We start from the raw sequence: 23,049 nt of genomic DNA, 5'->3' as shown, positions 1-23,049 counted from the left end.
ATACCTTCCTTTTTTTTTCATGACTTGGAAACTTTGAAAAGTAATGGTCAGTTATTTTGTAGAATGTCCCTCCGTTTTGGTTTGTCTCAGGTTTTCTCCTGATTAGGCTGAGGTTATGTGTTTTTGGAAAGAATACTGCTGAAGTGATATTGTACCTTTTTCAGTGTGTCATATCTGGGTACGGGATGTCAATATGTCCTAATGATCTAAACACATAGTTAAGGTTGTGTTTTTCAGGTTTCTTCTGCCAGGTTTTTCCACTGTAGGGTTACTATTTTCCCTTTGGTAATTAAAAAATGTTTTTGGTGAAGATTCTTTGAGGCTATAGTGTTCCACTTCAGACTTTCACTGGCTGATTTTAGCATCTTTTGGTGTATCTTGCCTGTAACAGTTACTATGATGGTATTTGCCAAATGGTAACTTTCTATTTTCTTTATTCACTTTACATTTATTACTTGGAATTCTTCTGTAGAGAAAATATATCCTTTATCCCACATTTATTTATTTATTCAACTACTTTTGTCACTATGGATTAATAGTTACTGTATTTTATGGGTTATAACACAATACTACCATTATATATTTTGTGGCTCAAATTATTTCTATAGCTTATGTTTTGATTATCATTTGATTACAATGATGTAGGATGATCTCACTGAATTTATTTTGGGAATATTGCTAACGTTTGGAGTTTTATATAAGGGAAAAATCCAGTTTCACACTAAGTGAACTGAAATGATGGATACTAATTCACCCACTTATTAAGATGAGTCTTCTCTTTTCTATAGCATATGAATTTCCATCACTAGAATCAGTTCATTCTTTTAATGAATAAATCATAATTTTCAGAAAGCTTCTCTTATGCTATAATGGTGTTAAAGAACATCTGTTAGTCTATAATTAAGTATTTATTCAACACTTGGCATTGGGCCAGTACTAGAAGTGATGGGGGTAAAAGAAAACAAAACAAAAAGGTGAGAAATTGTATAATAACCTTGGCATCCAGCTGAGGAGCCAAACTAATACAAAGGAAATAGAGAAAAAATAAGGACTGTGCTATGCGGTATTGTTGGTAAGTGCAACAGAAATTACAGGAAGACTATCTGAAAAGATTTCAGAGAAGAGATGATGCTTGAAAGGATCAGACTAGGTCAAAATTTAGACACATAGAGGGAGAGACAGAAGGCATTTGTGTGGCCAGAGAAAGCTGGAGAAGATTCATCCAAGTGGGAACCGGATTAGTGCCTATTGCACACTGGAGTATTTGCTGACACAGGTCAAAATATTGTGCTAATAGGCTGTGGAAAAGATAAGTTTTTAAGTTTTAAAGTTTAATTTCTAAAACTAATATTTTTTTAAAAAAAATTTAATGTTTCTTTAGTTTTGAGACAGAGACAGAGACAGAGACAGAGAGAGTGAATGGAGAAGGGGCAGAGAGAGGGAGACACAGAATCCAAAGCAGGCTCCAGGCTCTGAGCTGTCAATGCAGAGCCCGACATGGGACTTGAACTCACAAACTGTGGGCTGAAGTTGGATGCTCAACTGACTGAGCCACTGGGTGCTCCATAAAAACTAATATACTTTCAATAAGATGTGGGGTATGAAGAGAACGTGGAGAAAAATATTAGCTTAGATGCTTAAAATCTGGGAGTATATGTGTGTGTATACACATATGCTATATTTATGTGTTATGTAAATACATGCATATATGCGTTAATATTTACAATGTGCATGTCTATATCTGTATGGAGACAGACTGCCTGAGTTCAAATACTGGCTCTGCTACTTACCAGCCCTATGGCCTTGGGAAAACCACTTAACTTTTCTGTGTATTGACTTCTTAATCTGTAAAATGGGAATAATAACAGTACCCACCTCACAGAGTTGTGGGAATTAAATGAGATGCTATATGCACAGTGCTTAGAACAGTGCTTGGCATATAATAAGTCTTAATAAATCTTAGCTATTATTATTGTTATTATATATGTATATATATATATTATAATCCCTTTTAAGGTAAAACATTATGGTTTTATGCCTCATATAATGTTTTGTAGTTTACATTTCTTCATAGAACTATATTATATAATTTTTCTCAGATTATTAAAAGTCTTCTACTACAAGATGAGTTTTTAAAGTTTATTTATCTATTTTTTGAGAGAGAGTGAGAGAGAGAATATGAGCAGGAGAGGGGTAGAGAGAGAGGGACAGAGAGAATCCCAAGCAGGCTCTGAGCCATTAGCCCAGAGCCAGTCTCACCAACCATGAGATCATGACCTGAGCTAAGACCAAGAGTCAGCTGCTTGGAGCGCCTGGGTGGCTCAGTCAGTTGAGCATCCGACTTCGGCTCAGGTCATGATCTCACGGTCTGTGAGTTTGAGCCCCGCATCGGGCTCTGTGCCGAAAGCTCAGGGCCTGGAGCCTGTTTCAGATCCTGTGTCTCCCTCTCTCTCTGACCCTTCCCTGTTCATGCTCTGTCTCTATCTCAAAAAAATAAATAAATGTTTAAAAAAATTAAAAAAAAAAAAAAAGAGTCAGATGCTTAACCAACTGAGCCACCCAGGTGTCCCTACAAGATGATTTTTTTAATGACTGTAAAATATCTCAGCCTAAGAAATATTTCAGTTAACTTTAATATCTTATTACTGGACACATAGGTTTTGTTTAAAATTTATAACATTTTATTCGTTGAACCTTGTTGTAACTAAATAATTTGCCCACCTCTGACTATCTCCTTAGACAAATTTCTATAATTGGAATTGTTATATCAAAGAATAAAAAAAATTATACACTTTTATGTATATATACATATACATAAATATCTTCAATTCTATCACTCTTTGATATCTGGGTAGATAGATGATAGATAGATCTCTGTATATATCTATTTTCAGGAAATTTTCATCCTTCCCCAAGAGAGTATGAGAATGTTCATTTCTGGGGCGCCTGGGTGGCGTAGTCGGTTAAGCGTCCGACTTCAACCAGGTCACGATCTCACGGTCCGTGAGTTCGAGCCCCGTGTCGGGCTCTGGGCTGATGGCTCAGAGCCTGGAGCCTGTTTCCGATTCTGTGTCTCCCTCTCTCTGCCCCTCGCCCGTTCATGCTCTGTCTCTCTCTGTCCCAAAAATAAATAAACGTTGAAAAAAAAATTAAAAAAAAAAATAATAAATAAAAATAAAAAAAAAAGAATGTTCATTTCTTTGTACCCTCAATGACACTGGTCATTATCATGCCTTAGATGTTTTGATCTATTTGGTTATGAGTAAAGTTGAACATTTGTTTGTATGTTTATTGGCTAGCATAATAGGCAGTTTTCCAGACCATTGAACATTGGATTAGGAAAACAGGATTCAGTGGACCTTGACATGGAGGGCCTCATTTGTCCATGGACTACACTTGGCATGAGCACATGGGGTGGGGATGCCAGGAGATAAATGGAACATTCCCAAGACAAACTAACCTGCTTTACCAGTTAGTTTACCCAGAACCAGCCTACCTAGGAGATTTGTAATAAATTTTGTGACACTAAAACTATAAAAAGTAATGAAAGGCAGATATGGACTATTCTTAATTTTTTTAAATATTAATTTGGCAAAGTAAAGAAAATATAAATGAGAAACTAACAATCACATACATTAGCATTATTGAGAATTAACCATTTTAGTACTTTGCTTCCATGGACTTATACTAGAATGTTTCTTAATGGGATAAAAATGAAAAAATAAAACAACAAAAAAAACCCCTCCGAATTTCCTACCTTTGATAGATATGTATAATTTTATCCATTTATCTTATTAAAGTCCTCCAATACATATATACATAAATATGTGTATAAGTGTGTAAAAAATGTATCTTGAAGGGTGAAACCTGTTATCCTGGGGGGCTGAGGGGTAAAGGAACTTTTACTTTTTGTTCTGTATTGATATAAGTATCTTCAAAGAGAGATTATGAAATTCATAAATAGATTAATTAAAAATGCTTACTACTACTACTAGAATCTTTAGAATTTTTAGTATTTTAAAATTTAAAGACAAGTCTCAGTCTCATTTTCTTTGTTATATAAGCAGTTTATAGTGACTGATGGTCACTATAGGTCACTCTATGGTCACTATAGGTTACTCTATGGTCACTATAGGTCACTCCTAGGGAGCACCTAGGAAGAGGAAACACAATTAATCACAGTTCTGAAAAGGAAGTCTATCTCTTCCTGTTATTCCACTGGATTCCCAGTAGATGCTTAACAAAGAAAAGAATAGTTATTAGTCTGGGCATTTAATGCATATGCTTATCTAGTACAGCCTGGCTGTATTATTATTTTTTTAAAGATTATTATTATTATTATTTATTATTATTATTTTTAAAGATTTTATTTTTTATTTTTAATATTTTATTATTATTATTTTTTTAAGATTTTATTTTTTAGTAATCTCTACACCCAGGTGGGGCTTGAGCTCACAACCCTGAGATCAAGAGTCACATGCTGTTCCAATTGAGCCAGCCAGGCTTCCCTACAGCATGGCTCTATAAAAGTGAAGAAAATTTTTTCCAAGGATTGATTAAGGATGACATGGAGCTGATAAATTTATGTTTTTACCATGAGTCTTATGACAATTTTAAGCTGAGCCTCTTGAGAATTTGTTTCTCAAACAAGAGGTCCTTTCCTTTCATTAATTAGTGGATAGTAAATATGCAACTTGGTAATAGATCCCTAAGAATTCTGCCATTGGTTAAGATTATTGGATTTGAGAGGCACCTGGGTGGCTCAGTTGGTTGAGTGTCCGACTTTGGCTCAGGTCATGATCTCACAGCTCATGAGTTCAAGCCCCGCATCAGGGGCTGGCTGCTGTCAGCGCAGAGCTCACTTCAGATCCTCTGTCTCCCTGTGTCTCTGCCCCCTCCCTGCTCATGCTCTTTCTATCAAAAATAAATGAATATTAGAAAAAAAAAAGATTACTGGATTTGAAGTCCAACTTCTTAGTTAACAAAAAATTTGGCTTTTTTAGTAACTAGTTAAATGATTTCAGACAAGTTACTTAACCACTGACATTTAGTTTTAGCTATTATTATTGAGTTCTTACTACCATTAGGCTTTGTGTTAAATGCTCTATTTCTATCATTCATGTAATATAAAGATAAGGAAACTAGGCACATGGAAGTTATACAACTTGCCTAAAGTCTCTGGCAGAACTGGGCTTTAAAATGAAGCAATCAGGGGCACCAGCCTGGCTCAGTCAGTAGAGGATGTGACTCTTGATCTCAGGGTCATGAGTTTGAGCCTCACGTTGGGTGTGGAGCCTACTTAAAATAAAAATTAAAAAACAATATAAAACAAACAAAATAAAACAAATTATATTGTGGAGCCACATAACCACTGTTGTCTCCTGCTGCTGTCATTGGAATTATAATTAACAAAGACAAGTATTGATTATGCATGATAATAAGGTTTAGATGGCTGAGTGAAATCAAATCAAATCAAAATGCCTCTCAAACTTCATATTAGTTTGGCTGAAGTTTCTCTTTTCCCAATCAAAATCTCCAACTACACTGTTAATTGGTAACAAAATTAACAGGTTTGAATTATGTCCTTTTAATTGTGAAATTCTTAATAAAAAAAAGAGGGGGGCAAAAGGCCTAACGAGGGAACTTTATAATGGGTCATTTATAAACTAGACAGTCATCCTTGAATAATGAATGATGACTAAGCATCTTTTGAAGAACTCAGATGAGTGAACGCCTCTTCTATGTATTCTTAGAATAAACCTATCTGACCATTTGTGACATTTAAATATATTGAGCTCACAGGTGTCTTGGGCTATCATCTAAATGCAATAGCAAGTTAGGGGCGCCTGGGTGGCTTGGTCGGTTAAGCGTCTGACTTCGGCTCAGGTCATGATCTCACAGTCTGTGAGTTCAAGCCTCACGTCGGGCTCTGTGCTGACAGCTCAGAGCCTGGAGCCTGCTTCCGATTCTGTGTCTCCCTCTCTCTCTGCTCCTCCCCTGTTCATGCTCTGTCTCTCTCTGTCTCAAAAATAAATAAACGTTAAAAAAAAAATAAAAAAAAAAATAAATGCAGTAGCAAGTTAAACTGTTATCAGCATTTGGACAGAAGTTTTTATTGAATGCTTTCTGAATTTCATTATCAAGGCATTATTTCTTAGAGTAAAATGTCAAAATACAAATACAAGGATCACAATAAAAGTTGGGTTGATCATGGCTGTTTTGAAAAGGAATGATGCCCAACTTCTTTCTTAATGCCGTTTAATTTGGAATCCTTATTTTTAACATCAGTTTTTGTTTTAGGTTGAACAAATCCTGGCAGAATTTAAAGCCAGAGCCTTGGAATGTCACCCTGACAAGCATCCTGAAAACTCCAAAGCTGGTAAATATTTAATAATGTCTGTTTCCCATAAAAATGAATAATATCTAAATCTAAAAAGCTATTGAATAATTACCTAATTTTCTTTTATATATTATGCTCAAACTTATTCTTTCATTCAATGCCAAAGAATGTTTTTTGCACTATTTGATGGTAGGAGGGGAGGGAATGGTGTAGGGTCCTTTCTCCAATAGTAGTCATTTCTCATCCATTTTTCTTTCTGCTGTAACATGCTGCTTCCTGGTTTAAAATTTGTTCACTTTATGCTTTATTTCACCAGCTCTTGAGAGTTAACATGACTTAAGTATGTTTGTAACTAGGTGATTGTCTTGATGAGAACTTGATGTATTTTCTTCTTTTGGGGGAACTGAATATGTCTCTGTATGATATATGGTAATATATTCATACTTTTGAGTTTTTTCTTTAGCATAATTTAAATTCCCTTATCATAAATTTTGACATAACTGCTTATGTGTATCTCAACTTAAAATAATACAGACAGGAGGAGCACCTGGGTGGCTCAGTCGGTTGAGTGTCCGACTTTGGCTCAGGTCATGATCTCGTAGTCTGTGAGTTTGAGCCCCATGTCGGGCTCTGTGCTGACAGCCCAGAGACTGGAGCCTGCTTCCAATTCTGTGTCTCCCTCTCTCTCTGCCCCTCCCCCGCTCATGCTCTGTCTCTCTCTCTCTCTCTCTCTCTCTCTCTCTGTCAAAAATAAATAAACATTAAAAAAAATAATAATACAGACAGGGGCACCTGGGTGGCTCAGTTAAGCACCCAACTCTTAGTTTCGGTTCTGGTCAGGATCTCGTGGTTTGTGGGTGTGAGCCTTGCATCAGGCTCACTGCAGTCAGCCTGTCAGTGCAGAGCCTGCTTCAGATCCTCTGTCCCTCTCTCTCTGCCCCTCCCCTGTTTGCGCTTTCCCAATAAATAAATAAATATTAAAAAAAATACAAACATACCATTTATCCTTCTTTAACCTGTCTCCCTCCTGCTCCTCTTTTATCTCTCTCCTTCCTTTTAGAGCCAAACTTCCTGAAAAAGAAGTCCACAGTTTATATCTCTACTTCCTTCGCCAATTTTCAATTTATCCCAGGCTGACTTCCCTCTCACCTTTCTTGGAAATGGCTCTTGTAATAGTCATCAAAGACTTCTTGGCTGCCAAATCCAACATTTACTTTTTTAGGTTTTATCTTCCCTGAGTTTGCATCAGAAATTGGCACTGTTGACCAGGCCTCCTTGAAACATTCTTTCTTTTAGGTACCAAGATACACACTCATACTTTTCCTCCAACTTCTTGGGCTTTTCTTTCTTTCTTTCTTTCTTTCTTTCTTTCTTTCTTTCTTTCTTATCTCTTTTTAATGTTCATTTATTTTTTAGAGAGAAAGGAAGAGTGTGAGCAGGGCAGGGCAGAGAGAGAGGGACAGAATCTGAAGCAGGCCCCAGGCTCTGAGTTGTCAGCACAGAGCCTGATGCGGGGCTTGAACTCATGAGTGGTGAGATCATGACCTGAGTGGAAGTCAGACACTTAACCAACTGAGCCACCCAGGCACCCCTTCGGTTTCTCTTTCTGTCTCTGTCGTGACTCCTCTTCTGCCTTGAATTTCCCTCCTAAACTCTCATTTCTGGGCTAACTCCCCACTTTCTCTCTGGAGTCTTTTTTAAAAAAATGTTAGCTGTTAGCACAGAGCCTGAAGTAGGGCTTGAACTTGTGACCAGCGAGATCACAACCAGAGCTGAAGTCAGATGCCTAACTGACTGAGCCACCCAGGCACCCCAATTTCTCCCTGGAGTCTTGTCCAAGTCTGTGGCTTCAGTCATTAGCTGAAAGCTGAAAGCTGAAAGCTGATGGCTTTCCAGTCTATCCTTAACTCAGTTCTCATTCTGATCTTTGGACTCTAGTTTTGAGTGTTCTTAGAAATCTTCTTTGGAGACATTTCAAAGTCACCTTGTCAGAAACTGAACTCATTGTTTTCCTCTCACCCTGTCTCAAATCTTGCTCATCTTTGTGTTTCCCCATCTTAATAAATGGCAACCCCATCCATTTAATTGGTCAAGCAGAAACCTGTCTCCTTGCTCTCCCTTATGTCTGCATCTGTTCAGTTACCAAATGCTGGTGATTTACTTTCATGTCTCTCCTGGAGGTCTTTTTCCCTACATCTTCACAGCCCCTAGAGTAGACAAGTAACCATCCTTTCATGCCTGGATCCTTACAGCACTCCTTTCATTGCTTCACACTGCAGAGAGTGGATTTCTTTTTAATTATGGAAAAAATAAAATATTTAATATGTACAAAAAAGGTATAAGAATACTATAGCAAATACCTATGTATGCACACCTAGCTTAAAACTTCAGCAATGTAGTTGAAGTCTTTGTGTATTTCTTTTGTTTTTAATTTTTTTAATGTTTATTTATTTCTGAGACAGAGAGAGACAGAGCATGAGTGGGGAGGGGCAGAAGGAGAGGGAGACACAGAATCAGAAGCAGGGTCCAGGCTCTGAGCTGTCAGCTCGAACTCACAAACCATGAGATCATGACCTGAGCCAAAGTTGGTCGCTCAACCAACTGAGCCACCCAGGCGCCTCAAGTCTTTGTGTATTTCTACCTTGATTTTATCCTCAGGGTAGGTACTATAATACTGTCTTACATTAGATGATTATGTTTACTATAGGTGCATATTATGGGTTTGTGTGTAGTATGTATATGTATATGATTTTTCTATAAGGAAAATATTATGATTAAGACCTATCTTAATCCACATTGCACAAATGATAAAACCCAAACTCCTCTTCATTAAAAATTTTTTCCTTTATCTCTTTTTAAAGTTTTTATTTATTTACTTTGAGAGAGAGAAAGTGTGAGCAGGGGAGGGGCAGAGAGAGACAGGAGAGAGTGAGAATCCAAAGCAGGCTTGCACTGCTAGTGTGGAGCCTGATGCAGGGGCTTGAACTCACGGACCATGAGATCATGACCTGAGCTGAAGTTGGATGCTTAACCGACTGGCTTAACCACCTTAGCTACCCAGGTGCCCCAATTTTCTTTTATCTTTTATCTTAAGTTTCTTTATTAATTTTCTCTAGAAATCATTGATCCTTTTGATTTGTATAAATAGGCCATTTTCCAATATATCAAGTCATTTTTGTTATACTTTTTAAAAATTGAAAAAATTATTTTATTATTATTATTGTTATTATTATTATTTTGAGAGAGAGAGCGCACACAAGAATGGGAGAAGGGCAGAGGGACAGAGAGAGACAGTCCCAAGCAAGCTCCACATTCAGCATGGAGCCTGATGTGGGGCTCCATCCCACGACCCTGAGAGCATGACCTGAACTGAAATCAAGAGTCAGGTGCTCAACCAACTGAGCCACCCTAGTGCCCCATTTTTTGTTATATGATTTTTGCCCTTTTTATTGAGGCACAATTTGTTTAAGGCAATGTGAAGAAACTGTAAGTACAAACTTGATAAATTTTTGTCTACATATTACCAGTTTAACTGCTGCTCAGATGGATGTAGAACATTTCTGGCACCCAAGAGTCCCTTTTTACATCCTGTTCAAAGTCAGTATCCTGTCCTATTTTTGGATCTCTATTTCATTGACTAGTTTTGCCTAGTTTTGAATTTCATCTAAATGGAGTCATACGGTATATACTCTTTTGCTTTACATTATGTCTGTGATAGTTGCCCATTCTGTACTTGCAGCAATAGTTCATTCTATGTAATTGCTGGGTCTTTAGGTGCAAGCCCCTTCACGTTGTGCTTCCTGACTCCTTCGCATCTCTCCATTTTCATTTTCTCTCTACTACCATGCCTAAAATCCCATGTTTCAGCCACACAGAACTACCTTGATTCCTCAATATGCCTTGTTTTCCACTCTTCAGAACTTTATGCCTGCTTCTTCCTCTGTCTGGCTCCCTGTGAGGCCTGCACACCTCTCCACCTTGCTTTGATTGGTTAGCTCATCCTCTTGTGTCAGGTTTCAGCTTAGTCATGATTTCCTCTGGGAAGTTATGTGTGCCCCAGGTACCCAGAGCACACTGTACTTCAGGCAGCAAACCGTGTATCACACAATCTCCTTGTTGCCTATTTGCTTATTAGTCATGCTGAAAGCTCAGTGAGGCAGGCCTCCTGCTATCTTGTTCATAGTAATATGCCCCTCGCATATTACTCGCATAGCACCTACCATGGAGGACACCTACTTTGTGCAAATCATTTATTGAATGAGTGAATGAATAAATTTCATGAACATTTCTTTAGGAGACATATTAATTACCTCTTTGAACTGGAGTTAGTATTAAGATAGATGCCCTGACGTAAAAGTATAAAAATTTGACAAAAACTTTTTTTTTTAATTTTTTTTCAACGTTTATTTATTTTTGGGACAGAGAGAGACAGAGCATGAACGGGGGAGGGGCAGAGAGAGAGGGAGACACAGAATCGGAAACAGGCTCCATGCTCTGAGCCATCAGCCCAGAGCCTGACACGGGGCTCAAACTCACGGACCGCGAGATCGTGACCTGGCTGAAGTCGGACGCTTAACTGACTGCGCCACCCAGGCGCCCCAAAAATTTGACAAAAACTTAAAAACAACTACCACCCCAGGTTATTCTTTAACTGGGTTCTTTTCCAATAAAGCGTGGCTTTGAGTTGTTTCTCTGTCCCTGGCAAACAATTTCTGTTTGGGGTACATGATGAATCACTGTGCAATCATTGCCATTTCTGGTTACCATAGTGATGGGAATTTTCACGTACGGGCTACCTCAAGGCTTCTTGTTCAGAGAAACACTGAACTGTAAATATTGTTTAAAATGAAAGGTACACAGACATCAATATCTTCCCCTGTCGGGCTTGTAGTTGATAGATGATTCAATCTTTGGGTAGAAATTGTTTTCAAGTCTGTTTAAGCATCCATTTAATCAATTTAGATTAATATGACCTTCTGAAAATTTAAGTGGTTCTTTATACACTTGAAGAAGGATTAAGAATACTGATAAAAATATTGTAAAATGTTAAACAAAAATTCATCCGGTGCTGAATTTTAGTTTGACAGAAATTCAGAATACATTAGGCAGATTTTGAAACATAATTCATTAAGGTGAAAGTTTATAGAGCAACTACATTATACTTGAATGTATACCTTTTTGGTTCATTAAGTGTAGTCTTAATCATTTCCATTACTAATTACTAATATGTTATCATGATGGAGTAGTAGATATGGAGCACAATCTTGTCTGTCTGGATTGCTCCTAGCTCCCACTTATGAGCTAGTTGAACTTGGACAATCTCTTTGAGCCACAGTGTTCTAATAGGAAAAATGGGTAGACTAATAACATCATTGCTTCATGCACCTGATGTGGAGACTAACATTCCTGAGCATGCAGGAATAGCTCAGTGAATGTTGGCAATTATGACTCACTGGACTTTCTTTAGTTGTTGTTGTTTTTTTTTAATGCAGGATTCCAAGATAAAAATTTAATAGAATGAGATAGTTTTCTTTTTTGTAAGTAAACATTACATCTTTCTCCTTTTCATTTTTTTTTTTTTTTTTAATTCTAAATCCAAGGCTTTTAGGTTTTGAGAAATCCGTTCTCCTCTTCAGGTGGGGGTGATGTAGGCAGGACCAGTTATGCTATAGACATTGTGTCACTGAGCTCAAAAGCTCCTGGCTGGTGTTCATGACAGTCCTGTGTGTACACGTGACAGTAACTGTTCCAGGCCAATGCTTTATTAACTTCTCTCTGACCTTGAAGAAGGGGATTTCAGACTGAATTAAAGATCTGTGAAATGGTATTTTTGTTATTGATTTGTAGGCCTCAAAAACATTGGGGTATTTGAAGGAGAGCTCCTTGTCCTTGCTAACTGATATCTTCTCATGTCTCCATGCTTTCCTACTTTAAAAACTCTTTATTGCTTTTTTATCTGTGAATAAAAATAACATACAGTAATAAATAATGTTGAAAGTGAAAGTACTCTCTTATCTCTCCCTAGCAGAGAAACACTATTAACAGTCGTGTATTTTCCTCCAGATTTTTTTCAAGGTATGTTCTGATATTATATTTTTATTATTATTTTTCAAGTAATTGTAAGTGGCCTACATTTAAAACGTGGCTATAATAATACAAATTCTATTGTGAAATATGAATTTAAAAGAACTTCTGTATTTTCAGAACAGACCTAGGAGTTAAATCAGAATGTCTTTCAAAGGTCCCAGCGTGGGGCGCCTGGGTGGCGCAGTCGGTTAAGCGTCCGACTTCAGCCAGGTCACGATCTCGCGGTCCGGGAGTTCGAGCCCCGCGTCGGGCTCTGGGCTGATGGCTCGGAGCCTAGAGCCTGTTTCTGATTCTGTGTCTCCCTCTCTCTCTGCCCCTCCCCCGTTCATGCTCTGTCTCTCTCTGTCCCCCAAATAAATAAACGTTCGAAAAAAAAAAAAAGTCCCAGCGTCATTTGCTCACGTAAGCTTATAAAATGAGATCTCTCTTCTCAGAACTGGTAAATGTTTATCTTGTGTGATTCATTTGATTAGCTACATATTAAAGGGCAAATATAAACCCAAACTCATTTTTATTAAATGTGGTGGAGAGGATGGAACAAGGAAAGGCCACCTATCAGGAAAGATAAAGTCTCTTTAGCTTTCTGCTTATCAGTTGTTGTCAAGGCATTGACATCAGAATAATCCCAAGCAGCCTTATTTCATTTTGGAGACTCTGTAAAACAGGTTAACAGTAATGTGCAAAGAAAAGGTGACTCATAGGGGCATCTGGGTGGTTCAGTCAGTTAAGCATCCGACTTCAGCTCAGGTCATGACCTTGCAGTTCATGGCTTTGAGCCCCGCATCAGGCTCTGTGCTGACAGCTCAGAGCCTGGAGCCTGCTTCATGTTCTGTATCTACCTCTCTCTTGCCCCTTCCCCACTCATGCTGTCTGTCTCTCTCCCAAAAATAAATATACATTAAAAAAAATAGGGGCGCCTGGGTGGTGCAGTCGGTTAAGCGTCTGACTTCAACCAGGTCACGATCTCACGGTCCGTGAGTTCGAGCCCCGCGTCGGGCTCTGGGCTGATGGCTCAGAGCCTAGAGCCTGTTTCCGATTCTGTGTCTCCCTCTCTCTCTGCCCCTCCCCCGTTCATGCTCTGTCTCTCTCTGTCCCAAAAATAAATAAACGTTGAAAAAAAATTAAAAAAAAAATAAAAAAAAAATAAAAGGTGACTCATAGATAAATATATAAATCTTTACAACCACTGCTGTGGTAGTAACTGGCATATGCATCTGTGGTGATAATTTAATGAGCTTTTTATTCCTGTTGGAAAAAGTGACATCTTATTTGTACAGTGGGACATTTAAATTGTCGTCAGCAGCAGGAAGGATTACTTACTGGAGTGAGCTGCTATGGCAAGATGCTTTTTATTAGTTTGTTTATTTCCCTGTAATTTTCAATAACCCCATCTTTAGGGTCTTTCCTTTAATCCACCAGTTGCTCCTACCTCCAGTGGTGATATTAAGTAGCAAATGACCTGTGAGGTACTGTGCTGTCCAGCTTTGGAGTAGGGTCTTGGAGGGACCCTACTGTGGCAGGAAGTATGTCTGGTTGTTGGGGGAACACTTAAAGTGGTGGTGTTTGGAGGATGGGGGCTCAGAAATACCAAATCTTTACCACCTGGGGTATAGAAGTATTTCAGTATTTCCAGTACCATCAGTGTTGATGGTACATTTGCTTCAACACCTGTTTGAGAGACTCTTGACTAATTCCAATGAGGTATTTTAAGCACTATCAGAGCAATTTAATTAGTTTCCCCACTGATACTATTAAAATGTTCCTAATTCACAAAGTGAAGAATATGTGTCATTTCTTTGGTGGTTGGAGCTCAGAAAATAGTACTATATAACATCTTTATTATATTCACCTCAAAATAGGAAACATTCACTCATTGATTCATTGAACAAATACTTTTTGAGCACCTGCTATGCTGTTTCAATGCAAAGGATATAGCAGAGAACAAAACAGATAAAGTCTCTGTTTTCACAGAGTTTGTATTCTGGTAGAGGGGATAGATCATAAACAAATAAATACATAGTGGCCCAGGACAAGTACTATAAAGAAAAGTAAAGTAGGGCAAGGGAGATAAAAGTGTGGGGCTAATGTACAGGCATTTTATATAACATAGTCAGGGAAGACCACCTCCACAAGACAGCATTTGTGATGACATCTGAAGGAAGTAAGCCATATGAGTGCCTGGGGTAAAAGTATTCTTTGTGGAAAGGATTGTAAGTGCCAAAGTCCTGCTTGGCATACTCAAGGAGGATCAGGGAAGCTCCTTTGGCTGTATCAAGGGAGATGGGGAAAGCAGAAGAAAATGAGGTCAGAGAAGGAAGAGAAGGTAGAGGGCAGGCAGAGCATGTTAGGCCTACTAGCCATGCCATTTCTCGTAAGAATTTTTAGTTTTACTCTGAGAGAAATGGGAAGTTATTAAAAGTCATTTTGAGGAGAGGAGTGATATTATATTACTTATTTTTAAAAAGGTCTCTCTGACTGCTGTGTAGAAAACAGATTGAGGCAAAGGCAAGGAGATTGGTTGAGAAGAGCAGTGATAGTGGAAATGGCAGCAAGGGGTCAGATCTTGGATATATTTTAAAAGTAGAGCCACTAGGGTTTGCTAAGGGATTAGAAGTGAGATGTGAGAGAAAGATAAAAGTCAAGGATGACTCCAAATGGACAGAAAACTAATGAAATATTTTCTGACCCCCCAAGCAGAATCAATTGTGTCTCTATATTTCTTTTTTTTTTTTTTTTAAGTTTATTTAGAGAGAGAGAGAGAGGCCCTTGCCTGTATATTTCTATCACATGATTTTGAAATGGTTTGTTTATGTGTTTGATTCCTTACTAGACTTTGAGCTTCTGAAGGGCACAACTTGGATCTTACTGATGAATGATGACATATTATTATCCCTGGAGGTGGAGAAGAAAGTGGAGATTGGAGGGTAGCATCCATTGCAGGAAAAAAATGGAAAGTGCATGAATGGAAGTGGAGAGCACCAGCTGGGGAACCTGGCCCGTTAGGGTTTGATTTTGTGGCTCCATTACTTGATGTTTTGGGACTTTGGGCAAGTTACATCAACCCCTTCAGCCTTAGATTCTTTAAAATGGGAATAATAATAATAATAATAATATCCACCTCATAAGGTTGTTGTGAAAAAGAAAGAAACTCTGTACTCATTAGTAATTACTTCCCATTTTCCCCTGTCCAGCCCCTGGTAACTATGAATCTACTTACTCTCTCTACAGATTCATCCATTCTGGATACTTTATATCAATGGTATTATACAATATGTGGCTTTTTGTGACTGACTTCTTTCATTTAGCATAGTGTTTTCAAGTCTCATCCATTTTGTAGCATGTTTTAGTACTTAATTTATTTTGTGGCTGAGTGATAATTTCATTAAATGTATATACCACAGGGGCACGTGGGTGACTCAGTGGTTGAGTGTCTGACTCTTGATTTCAGCTCAGGTCATGATCCCAGTGTCATGGAATCGAGCCCCACATCTCTCTCTCTCTCTCTCTCTCTCTCTCTCTCCCTTTGCCCTTCTCCCCCCATTTGCACTTTCTCTCTAAAGTAAAAAAAAATATATATGCATTTGTTTATCCAACTACTAACTGATGGAAATTTGAGTTGTTTACACTTTATGGTTAGTATAAATAGTGTAACTATGAACATTCATATACAAGTTTTTGTGTGGGTGTATGTTTTCATTTTTCCTGGGTGTATATTTAGGGTTGGAATTTTTGGGTCATATGGTAACTCTATGTTTAACATTTTGATGAACTGGTAAACTGTTGGGTATTTTTTGTTTTGTTTTGTTTTGTTTTGTTTTGTTTATTTATTTTGAGAGAGAGAAAGCGAGAACAAATTGGGGAGGGGAAGAAAGAGAGAGAGAGAATCCCAAGCAGGCTCTGCACTCTCAGCACAGAGTCTGACATGGGTCTCAAACCTACAAACCGTGAGATCATGATCTGAGCCGAAATCACAAGTTGGACGCTTAACTGACTGAGGCGTCCAGGTGGCCCTGGTAAATTGTTTTTCAAAACAGTTATACTGTTTTACAATCCCACCTGCAATACATGAGGCTTCAAATTTCTCCACATCCTCACCAACACTTGTTATTATCTATCTTTTTATTTTAGCCATTCTAGTGATTATGAAGTGTTATCTCACTGTGGTTTTGATTTGTATTTTCCCAATGACTAATGATGAACATTTACTCATGTGTTTATTGCTCATTTGTATATCTTCTTTGGAGAAATGTCTATTCATTTCCTTTACTAATTTTTAAATAGGCTATTAGTCTTTTTATTGAGTTGTAAGAATTTATATATTTTAGATATACATTCCTCATCACATCTCTAATTTGAAAATATTTTCTTCCATTCCATGGTTTGTCTTTTCACTTTCTTGATGATCTCTGAAGCACAAAATTTTCAGTTTTGATGAAGTACAATTTTGTTTCATTTGTTTGTTGTTTGCACTTGTGCTTTTGGTGTCATGTCTAAAGAGCTGTTGCCTAATCCAAGGTCACAAGGATTTACTACCATATTTTTTCTCAGAGTTTTATAGTTTTAGCTTGTACATTTAGATCTATGACCCATTTTATCACTTCTTGGCATTTTGGCTAAGATCAAATGTAAGTCTATGATCCATTTTGAGTTAGTATGTGTATATGGTGTGAGGTAGGGATCCAATTTCATTCTATTATATGTGGATATCCAGTTGTCCCAGCACCATTTGTTGAAAAGACAATTTTTTTCCCCTAATTTAATGATCTTGGTAGTTTTGTAGAAAACAAATTGACTGTAAATTTGAGGGTTTATTTCTGGACTCTCAATATCCCATTTATTTATGTTTAGTCTAATGCCAGTACCACACTATTTTTATTAGAGTAGTTGTATAAAAGTTTTAAATTGGGAGTGTGAATTCTTCCAACTTTATTTTTATTTTTCAAGATTATTTTGGTTATTCTGGGTCCCTTGCATGTACATATGGATTTGTTAGGATGAGCTTGTCAATCTTTGCAAAAAGAGGCAGCTGGGATTTTGATAGAGATTGTATTAAATCTATAGAGCAGTTTGGAGAGTATTACCATCTTAGCAATGTTAGGTCCTCTGATCCATGAATATTGATGTCTTTCTATTTATTTAGATATTTAATTTCTTTCAACAGTATTTTATAGTTTTCAACATATAAATCTTCCACTTCTTTTGTTACCATTTTTTCTAAGTATTTTATTCTTTTGGATGCCATTGTAAATGGAATTCCTTAATTTCATTTTTCAGATTGCTCACTGCTACTGTATAGAAGCACAATTGATTTTTGTGTATTGATCTTATATACTGTTCTATAGAAAGTTTTAACTTCAGGGGCACCCGATGGCTCAGTTGGTTAGGCATCTTACTCTTGATTTCAGTTTGGGTCATGATCTCATGGTTTGTGAGTTCGAGCCCTGCATCTGGCTCTGCACTAACAGTGCAGAGCCTGCTTGGGATTCTTTCTCTCTTATTTTCTCTGACCCTCCCCCACTCACACTGTCGCTCTCTCTCAAAAAAAAGGTGCTGCAATGGAAATAATCCAGCTCCACTAAAGAGAGAGAGAGAGAGAGAGAGAGAGAGAGAGAGAGAGAGAGAGAAAAGTTTTAACTTCATTGAGGAGCAGAAGAGACATTGCAAGTGTTTCCAAAAGGGACACGAATGGTTTCTATTGTATGCCATCTGGTCAAATAGATCATTGACAAAGCTACCACTTATCAACTACCTACCATTTTATGTCTTGTGCTTAAAACTTCCCAATATCTTCTTATTGCTCTTACAACAAAAAACCAGACCAGAATCCTTACGCCTCTAAAGTCCTGGATGATCAGGCCCTTGTCTAGTCCATAGCCCCATTCTTCATTGTTCTTTCCAGCCCTGTGTCCTCCAGCCACATTGGCATCCTCTACTTTTTCTAAATCACCATGCTCTTTCCTGCCTTAGAGTCTTCATTTACACTGTTCCTCTAGCCTGATCACTGCCCTTCCTCATAACTACCACTAGAAAAGGTAGTTTTCTTCCTAGTAGATAAAATTATAATTTTGAAAATGTTTATAAATGTCAGTCCCACTAAATAGTTCATGTATACTGTTCACACTTGTGTCATTAGCACCTGTAACAGCATCTGGCACATCATTGGAGCTCAGTAAAAGGAGTGGCTAAATTGTGAGTCAGACACTTTACATACATGATCTCACTTGTCCTTATGATTCACTTCACAAGAGGAAACTAAAGCTTGAAAAGGTGAACTGGCTCAAGGTCACACAGTGAGTAAAAAACAGAGACATACTCCAGTGAGATCAGTTTGCTTGGGAGTTTAAAATAACTCCTCCAGGAAAGAAGTGCTCATCTTTTGATTTGCTTTCCAGTGGAGACTTTTCAGAAACTGCAGAAGGCAAAGGAAATTCTCACTAATACAGAGAGTCGTGCCCGGTATGACCATTGGCGAAGGAGCCAGATGTCAATGCCATTCCAGCAGTGGGAAGCTTTGAGTGATTCGGTGAAAACAGTAAGTTTCTCTCCAGGATGATGTGAATTTATGAAGCTCAGGCTTCCCATGGATTAGACCCACACAAGAGCTCAAGAAGTCAATAAGTAAAGGGGGGAGACCAAGAAGCTGGTAGAATCTGTATATAACTCAGTGTCCACAAACTTCTGTGAAGGAAAATTCAATGGATCAGTGCCAGAAGAGCTCATGACTGCAAGAGCTCATTGGCTGTTTGATTCAATATATACAGTCCTCATTATCATTTATTGTTTTACACATTCTGATAACTGTGCTTCTCAAGTTGCTCATATAATACTGCTGAATTTGAACCAATGCAAATTAATCTCCTCCATCTTTTTAGTTCATATCAACCTGTTCTCTTGTCAAGGCTTATGAATTCTGTAAAACACAGAGTTTGATTAATTAAAGAAAACTGTAAATTATTTTAAGCTTATTATTGTTATAGGTTCAGAGAGACTTCTTAAACCATTGTATTCTCTTTCTTCATGCTATTAAAAAAACTAAATATAGGGGCCTAGGGTGGCTCAATCAGTTGAGTGTCTGAGTCTTGATTTTGGGTCAGGTCATGATCCCAGGGTCATGGGATCCAGCCCTGCATCAATCTCTGCATTGAGGATAGAGCCTGCTTAAGATTCTCTCTCTCTCTTTCTTGTTCTCTCTCCCTCTGCCCCTTCACTGCTCATATGCATGCATGCTCATTCTCTCTTTCAAAAAAAAAACCCTAAATATAAAAAAATAAGTATAATTACCATGTTATATACTTATTTTGTTCTTACGTTGACCTTTATATATTATATAGAAAATATGATTTAAAAATTTTTCTACATTCTCAAGTATGACTTATTATCCAGCTTTTTAAAATAGGGACACTTTTCTATGACATGAGACTTAAAATACACAAGTTACTTTATTATATGTATATTTACTTATTTAAATGCAAGTTAGTTAACGTAAGTATAGTATTGGTTTCAGGAGTAGAACCAAGTGATTCATCACTTACATATAACACCCAGTGCTCATCCCAACAAGTGTCTTCCTTAATGCCCATCACCCATTTAGTTCATCCCCCACGAACTTTCCCTCCAGCAACCCTCAGTTTGTTCTCTGTATTTAAGAGTCTCTTATGGTTTGCTTCCCTCTCTGTTTTTATCTTATTTTATTTTTCCTTCCCTTCCCCTATGTTTATCTGTTTTGTTTCTTAAATTCACAAATGGGTAAAATAATATGGTATTTGTCTTTCTCTGACTGACTTATTTCACTTAACATGATACTCTCTAGTTCCATTTATGTTGTTGCAAATGGCAAGATTTCATTCTTTTTGATGGCCAAGTAATATTCCAGTGTGTGTGTGTGTGTGTGTGTGTGTGTGTGTGTACACAAATTACTTTATGGCAAGTCTTTAGGGACATTTGATAGAATTAGTCTATAAAGGGATTCACATCTCTTAAATTACACCCCTTCAGGTCATTTAGATTTCCTTCTTAACAGTTTTTATTTAAAAAAGACAAGCAAATTGTTTTTTCACTGATAAAAGACCTATAATAGTGAGGGAGAGTCTTTGACATAATGGGGAAAACATTGCAAAACTCTCAAAGTGTATATAGTTGAAAGCCACTGTACATAAAATGTAAACTGTTTTGTTCACCTCATATTGGAATAAGTTATATATTCATGTGATTTGTTTCAAGTAGGTTAATTATTTATGAAGGATTAACCATATGATTATTGAGTATATACACAAAATAACTAGATTCTTTAAAAATGTAGTAACTACTTCACATACTCAAAAATTAGAGTTTTTTTCCTTTCCATTGTGTATATCCAAAATTCCTTGTTGACACTGACTAAATAAACACTGTTCCACCATCTCCACATAACCATATTTCCATTCTCCTGAGTATGACACGTTGTAACTGCAATTGAATTAGTGACCCTTGCTATGCTAATACGTTTGGATTTACAATGTGCTTTTTTTTCTTTTTTTGATGATCTACTGAACTCTGTTATTTAATTTTAACCACTAATATCAAATTAGCTGTGGATTTTTTCAAAAAATTTTCTCCAAATTTCTCCTTTATATTGCCAATGTCTTTCCTTTAAATGCTAATTTTCTGTCTCCAAACATGTCATTTCTGCCTTGAATTTAGGTTAACTATGGACTGTTTGAAGTCTTAGAATACAATATAATATTTTATTTTATTTTTTGTTTTTATTTTTCTTAACGTTTATTTATTTTGAGAGAGTGTACGTGTGTATGAGGCAGAGAGAGAGGGAGGGAGAGAATCCCAAGCAGCCTCCACACTGTCCCCGCAGAGCCTGGTGCAGGGGTCTATTCCACAAACTGTGAGATCATGACTTGAGCCGAAATCAAGAGTCAGATGCTTAACCGACTGAGGCACCCAGGCACCCCACAATAATAATATTTTAGATATTACTGGCTGAATCATTTGTCTTGTCAGCAAAATTGAAACAGTATGCTGAGCCAGTATATGGTTTGAGATTTTTTTATTAATGGAACAAAAATGATAAGATGCATATCTTTTTGCTTTAAATCAATGGTGATATTTTTTTCATGTACAGTCCTCTTAGGGCTAAACCTTGTTGTTTTCCTTAAAAAAACTTTTTGTAATGTTTATTTATTTTTGAGAGAGAAAAACAGAGCGTGAGCAGGGGAGGGGTAGAGAGAGAGGGGACACAGAATCTGAAGCAGGCTACAGGCTCCAAACTGTCAGCACAGAGCCAACGCGGGGTTTGTGAGTTGAACTCACAAACCGCAAGATCATGACCTGAGCCAAAGTCGGACGCTTAACCTACTGAGCCACCTAGGTACCCCTAAACCTTGTTTAGGGTGCTTGCTTTTGTTTCTCTTCCTCAGTGAATCCCCTATATCAAGTTTCACATGTTTCGTAACTCATTTAATAGACTTTCTAACTATTTCCTCTCATTCTTTTCTGTTCTAATCCTTACAGTCTTTACGTGAAAGCCTCATCTGTGTATAACATTTTAGTTGTTGCTTTCGATGTGCATGCATTTCATTTGTTCATCCTTTCACATTCACCATGTAGAAGAATTAACAACAATTATCATGCTAATATTGTTCACCTTCTAAATAGACCATTGTCTCTCCTTTTGTAGATAAACATCACCATTAGGCTAGTTGGGTTAGGTATGTTACGTATGCCATCTGACAATAAAATGATTATAACTAAAGGTTTAAATTTTAGGTGACATTTAGCTAAAACACATCTGCATGTTTGCTTGCCCTATACATTTATAGATTGTTAAATCCCATAAAACCCCTACCCTTTACATCACCAACCCTGTGTTTCTGCTTTTTATGTAAACAATACAATCCCTCTGGATAGGATAGAATTGGTGGGAGTAATATTAGTCTGATGTAGGACTTGAACCCAAGAACTGTGACATCATGACCTGAACCAAAACCAAGAGTCAGATGCTTAACTGACTGAGCCACCCGGGTACCCCTTGTGATATGGGTTTTATTTTAAAAAAATTTTTTTAACATTTTTTATTATTTATTTTTGAGACAGAGAGAGACAGAGCATGAACAGGGGAGGGGCAGAGAGAGAGAGGGAGACACAGAATCTGAAACAGGCTCCACGCTCTGAGCTGTCAGCACAGAGCCCGACGCAGGGCTCGAACTCACGGACTGTTAGATCATGACCTGAGCCGAAGTCGGATGCTTAACCGACTGAGCCACCCAGGTGCCCCGATATGGGTTTTAAATAAAGGGATATGGGGAGTGGTCTTCAGTTATCCCAGCCTTTGGGTCTTGGGGTAATCTGAAAACAGAGACCTTTCTAACTCAAAGGATCTTAGGGAAATTCACTGCTGTGATGCTAAATGGTTTTACCCCAAGGAATCCAGGATATGAATGGTTCTCCCTCTAGTTCTGAAATACATGGCAGATTGGCTTTAGAGTGGCTGTGGGAAAATGGTTGCAGCAAAGCTACAATCAAAATAAAGTGCTGGGAAAAATTCTTATAAACTGTTGTAACTGTCATGTCATATCCATTGCTATACATTTTATAAAGAGTTAATGGAAACCGATTTTTAGTGAATTGATTGT

General features: G+C 37.5%; 1 protein-coding gene across 4 annotated transcripts in view; it reads left to right on the top strand.

The window, feature by feature from the left end:
* DNAJC12 (DnaJ heat shock protein family (Hsp40) member C12) overlaps window positions 1-23,049 on the top strand; it is a 45,631-nt gene that overhangs the window by 4,845 nt on the left and 17,737 nt on the right. For all 4 annotated transcript variants that reach the window (XM_040485157.1, XM_040485158.1, XM_040485155.1 and 1 more), the window contains exons 2-3: window positions 6,301-6,379; window positions 18,820-18,959. In XM_040485157.1, coding sequence (XP_040341091.1) covers window positions 6,301-6,379; window positions 18,820-18,959 — 219 coding nt within the window. The remainder of the gene's footprint in view (window positions 1-6,300; window positions 6,380-18,819; window positions 18,960-23,049) is intronic.

The sequence above is a fragment of the Herpailurus yagouaroundi genome, unplaced genomic scaffold, assembly GCF_014898765.1.
Source record: "Herpailurus yagouaroundi ecotype Mexico unplaced genomic scaffold, PumYag 163, whole genome shotgun sequence".
NCBI classification, from domain to species: Eukaryota; Metazoa; Chordata; class Mammalia; order Carnivora; family Felidae; genus Herpailurus; species Herpailurus yagouaroundi.
Note: the sequence above shows the minus strand (reverse complement) of the source record. Positions and strands in the feature narration are given on the sequence as shown.